The sequence below is a fragment of the Asparagus officinalis genome, chromosome 4, assembly GCF_001876935.1.
Source record: "Asparagus officinalis chromosome 4, Aspof.V1, whole genome shotgun sequence".
In the NCBI taxonomy this organism is placed as follows: domain Eukaryota; kingdom Viridiplantae; phylum Streptophyta; class Magnoliopsida; order Asparagales; family Asparagaceae; genus Asparagus; species Asparagus officinalis.
The window spans coordinates 55824190-55834625 of record NC_033797.1 but is presented as its reverse complement, the minus strand read 5'-3'; the positions used below and the strand labels follow the sequence as shown (position 1 = coordinate 55834625).

Here is a 10436-nt window from a genome sequence, read left to right as displayed (position 1 = left end):
TCAGACAGTACTTTTGGGCAATCTTGAACCCTCACTGGTTTTCCAATTTCTTCCCATTATTATGTGCGAGTTAAATGGTGCACAATTGACCTGGGATCATCTGTAGCGCATCATCGACTTTGAGTCCTTAAAGGAGATTCTTCTCCAACCTATATACGTGGCTATCACTAAGTTGGCATTTGCAGAGCATGGAGTTATTGGTGGTGGTGACGTATATATGACATAACATATATGTATTTTTTATGAATTTTTTTAAACATATTTTCATGTTGACTTGTATTCTTTTCAAGCTAGAGAAGTTACTCCCGTAGGGAGCAGTAGTATGATACATGGTTCTGATGTAGCCACCGCCAATGATAAGGACGACGACAACGACAACGACGACATGTTATGAGCTAGACTTGTTCTTACATTTATGTACTTTCGGATTGGTAGACATGTTATAACTTTTGGATTTTATCTATATATACTATATTTGTGATTTTGTTGCTTTGTGTATGATATACGAATATCGTTTGAGTATAGAGATGTATTGTGGTTGGATTATTGGATGAGTATTGTTGGATAATATGGTTGGATTGGTGGATGAATATTCTAAATGTGAATATTACTCTGTGGGGAGCAGTAGTATGACACGGGGTCCTGATGTAGCCGCCACCAATGATAGGGACGATGACAACGACGACGATGACCTATTTTAGTCTAATTGTTGTGTTGCTGGAAGTCATGGATGTTGAGCACAATCTGTCTAATATCATGTCGGTTTTATTGGGTTTAGCTTAACCCGAATTCGTTCCTGTATGACTTCTAATCCATAGTTTTTACTTAAATCATGATTATTCATTAAACAAGTTACAGTCCCGTTGATTTTTTATTGGATCCATCATTACAGATGTGTTTAAGCGCTGGATACAATTAAATTTTCTAAAATTTCTGCAGCTTATATTTTTAATTTTTTCGCGTTAGATCTTACCAGTTCAATCTAGTCTCCGAGTTTTAATTATAAATTTTGAATGAGAATAAATAAATGGTTTTCGGGCTACCCGTACATAGTTTTCAAGCATTTAGTGCAATAAATAAATTGCCTCTGATTCTTTGTTTTCATCAGAGATCACAGATTGAACGATTCGATCAAAATTGTTTGCAACAAGCAACAGAAAACTAATCAGACACAAATTTCCAGGAAATTAAGCAGGTAGATTCATATATAAAAATTTCACAAAATTTATTAGCAAACTAGGAGTTGGAACACGTGAATTCAAGATTAGATAAGAGATAAAATGAATAATACTACAAAGCAAATGTACAACTTCGCAACCACCCATCGCAAATTTCACAGGAGAAATGAGTTCCAATACAAGATGATGACCACCATGATCAAATTCTTCGCAGGTTAGAATTTTACCAGGAAGTGGAATTGGAAAATACATTTTCTAAAGATTTAATGTTCAACAATCCAAATTAATCACCGTCTCTGGACCGGTTTATATAACACTACCGTAACATATTTTGAGCGGTATCGATGGGTGATTCCCAAAGATACAACAGACCTAGGGCTCTCTCTGTTTTCTATATAAAGATGGTTAAGAACCACATTCTGAGGTAAGGGGAGGCTATTGAAACCATCTCTGCTTGCCGGTACACTCAAGAGGGAACTATGCAAGTGTGGAGGTACGAGTGGAGGATCTTGAGCTGCTTCTTCTATGCCTGGAATAGGATTGTTGTAGCTTGAATCAGGAGATCTCGGTACTTCAAATCCTACTACAGTTACTCCTTCCTGCATGCAATTTCAATCAATATGAACAAAGAACGTTCTTCATAGTTATAATAGATCCTTGAGGATGCCTTGAGCTTACTTGGTCATCTCCGTTTGGGCCATTCATGACGTCTGATAGTCTTAAGTTACCCAATAATCTGCAGTTGACTAGCGACATCAGTAATGTGTGAAGAAAATAGAAAAAATGTTCCAACCTAATTAGATGGCAACTCTGAAAATGAAACGACAGACTGATGATTCCGTTTTAAAATGAAGCAGTGTTGAGCGAGGGTAATCTGTAATAAGAACATAACAATAGGAGCACGGGTGAGAATGGCAGACACTACCAGATCCGGGCCGCGCCGCCCCCCCCCCCCTCTCTCGCCCCAAATAAAGAAAGGTTGAACATCTCTGGCAACATTTTTCCATCCCAGTTCAGGATGGTTCAAACTTCTCTTGTAATACACATTTGTCTAAGAGAAATAAAATAAGACACTTCTTGTTTTAGTAAGTACTAAGTAGTAATATGTATTTAATAACACTTACGGATTGTTCATTAGTGGTGGTATACCCAACTTTGCATGTGTGATTAGATAAACATGACAAAATACACAGTTTAATGAAAACATTCATTAAATGTATGTTTCTACTTTTAGCATTCTAGGTTGTCTCAGGTGCTATAGTAACAAGTATGTTCACTGAATAATATAGACCATAAGCAGTAAGTCCATCTACTAATAAGGCATAAGATCCAGATCATCTGATAGCAAGGCATAAGATTCACGCAGGGAAAAGGAACATTGCACAGCCAGTGAATTTTGCACAACAAAAGAAATACTAGCAAGTAGCATTTACATAACAGAAAAAGAACATCCAACCAGAAATTTGTTACAAAAGGCAGGATGAAAATTCTATGCAAATTTTCATGCACAATCTAATATCAACATGAATATTGAACTGCCCAGTACTCTTTATTGGCATGAAGTCCAAGTGAAGACCAAAGTAAACCTCACTTTTAGACAACAATCTGATATATTCCTGACTTCGGATCAAAACCAATACTTGAAGGTATACATATTCAACCCAAGCAACTACAGAAGATGTAAATTAGACAAATATATTAGTTGTAAAATAAACCCACATCACATAACAGCTCTGTATCACTATGACATGAATAATGCTTATGTTTAAAACCAACATCACATACCTGTACTATATGACTATTGCATGAACAATGTTTATGCTCCTTTGAAAACAGTCGCAAAAAATGTCGAAGTTATTGGGCATGTTGCTCTATTAACTATGAACCAATCTTAATTGTTATTGGCCTCCACTGCATCATGACATGAGATGTTTGCTTTGGAACCCAAACTTGCCTTCCTATGTGGTACTTAGCTGACTCTTCCTTTGTTAGTATAACTAAGTCAGCTTTTCTGCTCTAATTGACAAGAACACAAGAAGAACAGAAGGGACTTTGTACGCTTTATTAGCTTCAACTCCTCTTGGTTACAAATGAGGCTCCATGATCTCTTTATATATGGAAATCTCCCCTTCATATTGATGATAGGATTTCTTTTCTAGATAGTTTCATACATCTTATGGCTACAATTGATTTTTATAGAGAATTCTATACAAAATATCTTCAAGCGTGTAAATACAAGAATGCCTAGAGTCAGACTGATGTGGCATCCCATGCATTGCCATGTAAGGCAGATGTGGCAACTGACAAAGCGAGCAATGTCATTTCCCCCACTCATTCAAGCAATTCCCATATTGCTTCACTTCTCCACGAGAAAACTCTATCAAGACTTTGAAATGCCAAAAAAGAGTTGACTACCTCCTAATTGCACTCGCTGTCAGATAATCTTTCTATGAACGAAGCATTTCAATGCTTGTGGATTGTTCCCTACATGAACCACCCTATCCAACAAGATCTCTTCACCCTCTTGCTCAAACTCTGCACCGATTCCAGCAGGCGCTCTACTAAATCTCCATCCGCTCAGGCCTTTCGCATCTTCATGGTATGGTTCAACATGGTCTGGAGGGCCTGTAGAAGTTCAACATTGTAGGCAACACTCCTCACCTTCACAACTGTAAGTCATGAAATGAGCCATCATACTTCTTCATCAGATTTTTCATGATGCCCTGTATCAATCTACCATTGATAGCTTGACAAAGACTAGGTCTCCAACATTATATGATGTCACTTCCTGTCGACCCATTTCTTCATCTTTCTTGCTATTTTGTTCAAGCACAAACATACTAACTCGTTCTGCTCCTACCATCCTTTAGTAACTTGTAGGTCGTCGGATTACTCTTCTTATAGCCTGTCATAATGGAATTCTAAGTGAAAGGTTGGCTACCAAGCACAGTCTCAAACGGACTCCTCCAAGTGGATTCACTCCATTGCAGGTTTTATGAGAGTAATATCCAACATCTTCGATCCTGGTGGTTGGCATTCATGTAGTGCCTCAAGCAAACCTCCAACAAAACATCCACCCTCAATATGATTTTTGAACATCTTGTTCATCATATTGCAAAATGTAGCCGATGCATTTGTTAGACCAAAGACATAACAAGAAATCCATATGTACCGCACTGTGTCACGCACATCATTTTAGGCTCATCTCCTTGCACTATTCGTACTTGGTTACCCTAGTCTTAGGAAAGCTAGATGAAACATCAAAGCTTACTTGCACAACATGAAATGCTACATTTCCTAACTCTAGAACATTCTTGTACTTTTATGATTATAATATAATATTTGGCTTGAATTCTCTAGAAGAATCAATTGTAGTCATTGGACTATGAAACCTCTAGAAGGGAAATCCTAGCTGCTGATATAAGGGGAAAGCTCCACTGAATAAAGGGGCTAAAAGGTACTCATTTGTAAGTAAAAAGAGTTGAAATTAATAAAATATATGAGTTCTCTTTTATCCTCTCGTGTTATTGTGAGTTTGAGTGGGAAGACTGACTTAGCTATTCTACTGAGGGAAGAACGAGCTGAGTGCCACATGGCAAAGCAATTTTGAGTTCTAAAACAAGCAACTTGTGACAATTTCGTATCAGAGCTATGAAATCTCAACATGAACATTGAACCACTTGATGTTGGTAGGAATGCCAAGTGCAGTCCTAAATAAATCTCCCTTTAGCTGTCAATGAAGTATGTTTTCCATCTTGGGGCCAAAATTGATGCTTGAAGGTATGCATATTCAGCTCACGCAATTGCATAGCACGCAAATGAAACAAATATGCTAATTGTAAATAAACCCACATCAATGTTTCAAAAAGCGGGCGCCTAGCCCACAAAGGCTCTCGCCCAAGCAATACTTAGGCATCCTTTTAGGTCTTAGGAGCGCCTACGGGAACATCGGCTGCTTACGCAAAACTGCAACACTTAGGTCTAAGTCGTGATTTCCTGCATTGTTGCCTCCATATCCTCCAACCTCCTTCGACCTCCTTCACCAACCACACACCTCATCCAACTACGAAGACGTTCTCTAATTCCTGACTTTTCGAAAACCTCCTCCACCACTAAAAACGAAAAAAGAAATCCTCCAAGATCTGCTCTAGTCGTGCTTAGTGCTTTCTATAATATTGAATGTAATAAAAAAATAAAAAAGCGAAAACGTTTACATCCTGCCTAAGCTCTCTCCTAGGTGCCTAGGCCGCCTAGCGCTTTCTGACATTGTGACCTTGATCCAACATATTTGTTTTGTATCACTATAGCATGGAGAATTCGTATGTTTAGAGCCCACATGACATACATCTAATGTATAACTATTGCATGAATAATGCTTTTGCTCATTTAGAACAGTCACAAAAATGTCATGTGAGAAACCTCTAACTTCTTATAGATTCCTCCTAACAATTATTGGCCTCTTCTACATAGACATGCCAAACCATCTCAATATGCTCTTCATCATTTTGAATGAATGTGAGAAACCTCTAACTTCTTGTAGATGTCATCATTTCATATATCTCTTCATATAGTGCACACATCAATCTCAACACTCATTTTTGTTATCTATTTAGCATTACCTTCGACAATCAATATGGCATTCCCTTGCAGAAGGTTAATATGCAACGTAGCATTGCACAAAATTGTAACTCATGACCTCATATTTTTGTCAAGATTTAGAAATAAACCTTGGGTTATAGTTTGCATATTATCTGTGAATGTTTATTTAATGTTCTTTTTATCGATACATATTTGATGATAAAGAATATGAGCTTGATGAATTATATCACAAACACCACGGGATGGACATTACTCGAGTATTGCGAGAGTTTCACCCATTCAAGCTTCAGTGGAAAAAGGTAGGTATATTCATAATGCACTTTTATTTGACAAACCTAATGTTTCATTAGCCTCTATCTCCGAGCCCTCATTTCTGAATCTAGTCATAGTAACAACTTGCTGACTTTTAACATTATAAGGGCTGCCACTGACCTATCTATCTCCTCTAACTTGATCATATTTAGGTTCTTAGATTATATTAGTGAGTTAGAAGGGCCCAACCAAAGTTTGCTTAGGCTAAAAAGACGGAAAGGCTACATTTGGTAATGGTTGCACTCTAGTTTGGGCAAGCTTCAAACCTCTAGTGAGTTTTTTTTTTTTTGTAAAACTGTTATTTGAGGTTCTTCTTTTACCTACTTATGTAATTAAAATTTATTATATATTGTCAAATTTAATATTTTTTATTGTAGTACAATAGTTATCCTCACTCCCAAAAAAAAAGGAAACTGGCTCCACCACCTAAAAGGGTGAAGGCCTGAAGTAGACGTGTGTATGGTGCGTTGTTTAGGGTGGGAAGGAGAAAGGGGGCACATTGAAATAAATATGTAACATAGAAAAAGAAGATACAATACATAGAAGATGCTTTGTAATCTTCAAAAGATGATGCACACATGTTGAAATGATGATGATGAAAGTGGCTGAAACAACTATGATGCAAGAAGAAAATGATTTTTCAAGAGGGAAAAAACATGTTATAATGTCCACGAGATTGTCTACAGAACAAAATGATATAATTGGTGGTATATCAACAACTCTAGCTAAGGGTTTGGTGTTGCTATTATGTTGAATATGCTTTATTGGGAGTGATAGAATGGTGTCCGGTATAGATGGCGATGTTGTCATCAAACTCTCAACCAAGAAACATGCTACTTTTGTCACTTACTTATAAAAGGGTGCATATTCATTTGAGGAGGATGTGGAAGAATGAAGATGTCATTGAAAAGAATGAAAGAAAACTATCAAACATATTGTCAGCATAAAAGATAATTTGTTGCTAGAGGAAATTAATCCACAACGGAGTTACAACTAAACATGAAGAATTAGATATAAGGAGCATGTTTGGCAACTGGTTAAACTAGCTTATAAAACACTATTTTGGCTTACAAGCCGCTGTAACATGTTTAGCAACCAGCTTATTTTGGCTTATAAGCCCCAAAAAAGCTCCCCTAGCCCAGCTTAGTTTTTGGTGGCTTTTAAGCTACATAGTTTGACCAAGTAAATTACAAGTTTACTCTACATTTTAAATCTTACAAAAATGGTTTTATGAATTAATTAGTACTCAAATAAATAAATAGATAAATAAATAAATAAATAGTCACCTTAAATTAAAGATGTAATATGGGATCAAAATGAGTTGTAATAGGTTATAAAATTATTTAATTTAAATTATCAAAAAAACTTGTATTAATAATGCTCTAATCTCCTATACCCTGGTGCGGATTTTGGGCTGCCATACTCATACTTGTACCCAAACGTATGTACCCGATTCGCTTGGGACATAGTTGTTCCACTTGGTGTCGCGATTGGCAAAGAAAGAAATCAGATCTTGGGTTCTTTTCTTATTGGGTTTAGAAAAACGGTTCATTTTTAACCTGTTAGCCTAATACCCACATTAAAATTTAAAGTAATGACATCTATATCCATGTTTCTCTCAAAACACCGCCCCTCTCCTACGATCTTTCAGAACTCCACCTCTTTCTTTGTCCTCAGATCTCTTGAAGCCCCTTACCTCTCTGCAGCCTCTCAAATCCTCCAATCTCTTTGTCACTCAGTGCTAAAGAGAATATTCAAGAAGATTGAGGATAAGTTATTTAAATTTTGAAGATTTTGGGCTATTTTAGGGTTTTCTAATTTAATATTTAATTAAGTTTTTTCGATTTTGTTTTTGTTCTTCATGGTTGCTTTTATCATTTAAGTTTTGTTATTGTTTAAAATTTCTGAGCTAAAGTTTATTTTTTTTAATCAATTTCTTAGTTTTAAGGTTTATTGTTGGTTCTCATAGTTAACTTTTGTTCTAATTTCATGAAGATTTGAGCTTTTTCATCCATTTAAGTTATATTTGAGCCTTAGTGTTGGTTTTTGAAGCCTAAATATTTTGTTCTCTGCGGTTATTTAAAATTGATCAGTTAATGTTTGTTATTTAACTATTTGTAGCATATAATCTTCAATGTAATCATTGATTTTTTTCTGTAAATTGATCACACTCTACTGATTAAGATTGTACATGGTTACAGTCAATGTATAATATTTGATTTGCATATGGTTACAGTCAATGTAAAATATAGTTGTGTCCCTGTACCCTACAATTTACAGATTTGTCGTATACCGTACCTGTATCCGTACTCATACCCACACATGTGCAACATAGAATCTAAAGCTTAAATTTAGAGCAATGTCCTTTTGGTCATTTTGACAATAATGATAGATTATAATCCGCCTATTTGTCAATCACTCTCTTATTGAAAGCGACTTATAATCCACTTTTTTTCCCAAACACTTTGGCTTATAATCAACTTGGCTTGTAATTCATTTGTGGATTATAAGCCAAAAACCCAAAAATGCCATATGTTACAACCTTGAAGGATGATTCTGGATTATGAATAGAAGAATGATACTTTTTGCAGTTGTAAGCGCGAACAAGAAGACCATAAACAAAATAATAATAATAATAATATTATTATTATTATTATTATTATTATTATTATTATTATTATTATTATTATTAGGAGAATAGAGATTTGCATGATAGATTGCAAAGATAGTGGTTAACCTCCATCATAAAAGAAATTATATGCCATAAGAAACAAAGATAAAGAATTGAGTTTCTGAAAAGGAAAAAAAATTAAACAAAATACTAAAAACTAAATTAACTAATAGGTAATAAATTGATAGTTAAACTAATAACTAAATTGCAGACATAATTTAGTATCAAAATTTGACTAAATTTGATGGAACCACAGAATTTTAAACAACTCCGCTATCATCGGATCAACAACTACTAACCAGTAGAACAAGTTTCACAACTCATTATTATAAGTGAGTTACAAATCTTTTTTCATATAATATAGACCGCTTAAACAGCACATAGCTGCTCATACGTCCCTGACCCCCTGGTGCTTAATCAGGGGCAGTTATAACAAAAGTGAGTGGCTTGGGCACTACCTTTGCTAATTATAGCTTAAACAGATACTCAGGTGACTTTTAGAAAACTGATCTAAAATTTGCCTGAGTCCCTCGCTTCTACTTACAACCCACAATAGTTCACACCTTGTGATGCCTAGGTAGAGTGCATGTTTTTTTAATCTAAAATTGACTTTGAACTAAAATGAAAAAAAGCCAGTTTTTAAGAAAATATCAAGAGTGTCAAATAAGGGGAAAAACAAAGAGGGAGGGAGGGAGAGAAACCAAAATTTGAAATGAGATATTAGCAGCAGCATGTACTGGTATTAAGAGTGACAACAAAAGCACGAAAAGTATAAAGAGCATAAAAAAGGAAGGGAAAGAACAAAAAACATGCAAAAGGAGAAAAAATACGCAAATGCCAAGTCTTCAATACAAAGTCTGGCCACCATGGTCGAGGAGACAAGATATAGTACCAGTGACCCCTTCATTGAGGAGGAAAATGCAATTACATCCTCTTTCATTTTTTTTGATTTTATCCTCTAACCCTTTCGGACCTTGACTTTGATTCATGATTTGCTAATCTTTCCACAATTCTTTATCCTTATCTCTCCTGAAAGAGATTTCTAGTGCTTCTTAAAATGAGGCGGGGTTATGAATTTATGTCTAACCATCATTTTGAGTCTAAAAAGCAATGCTACATCCAAATTCAAAGGTCTTAAACTCACACCAAAAACCTGACACCCTCTCCGCCGCCTTTTCCTAGCCAACACATGCGCAGGCACACCCTAGCAAGCGCACGCGCGCGCATAAACACCCAAGTTCTACTTCATATGTTATCATCTTAATTTGCATGAATACTAGGATCCTTATCTAAATCCTAACTAATAATCTTTTATAGCATACTAAAAACAACCTCAAGTATGTTGTTACATTTGTTAGAGGAATTGTTAAGGTTCTAATTCCAGAGAGAGGAAGAGTATTAGTTGTAACTTGTAACAACACTATTTAAGCATTGATGAGACTTGTAGTATGATGCTTGGACTTAGTAAACTTATCTCATCCCTTAAATCTTCTTCCTTTCTTTTTTTCTTTGTTACATTTGTTAGAGGAATTGTTAAGGTTCTAATTCCAGAGAGAGGAAGAGTATTAGTTGTAACTTGTAACAACACTATTTAAGCATTGATGAGACTTGTAGTATGATGCTTGGACTTAGTAAACTTATCTCATCCCTTAAATCTTCTTCCTTTCTTTTTTTCT

At 35.6% G+C, this 10436-nt stretch overlaps 1 protein-coding gene across 2 annotated transcripts in view; it reads right to left on the bottom strand.

The window, feature by feature from the left end:
- Positions 1258–10436, bottom strand: part of LOC109837483 (SNF1-related protein kinase regulatory subunit beta-3) — a 15388-nt gene continuing 6209 nt past the window's right edge. Inside the window, exons 2-3 of one of the 2 annotated variants that reach the window (XM_020405743.1) lie at positions 1857–1914; positions 1258–1777 (exon numbers count right to left, since the gene is read on the bottom strand). In XM_020405743.1, coding sequence (XP_020261332.1) covers positions 1466–1777; positions 1857–1914 — 370 coding nt within the window. In that variant the 3' untranslated portion in view covers positions 1258–1465. Of the gene's footprint in view, positions 1778–1856; positions 2097–10436 lie in introns of those variants that run through there. The other variant, XM_020405742.1, reaches the window with a different exon arrangement.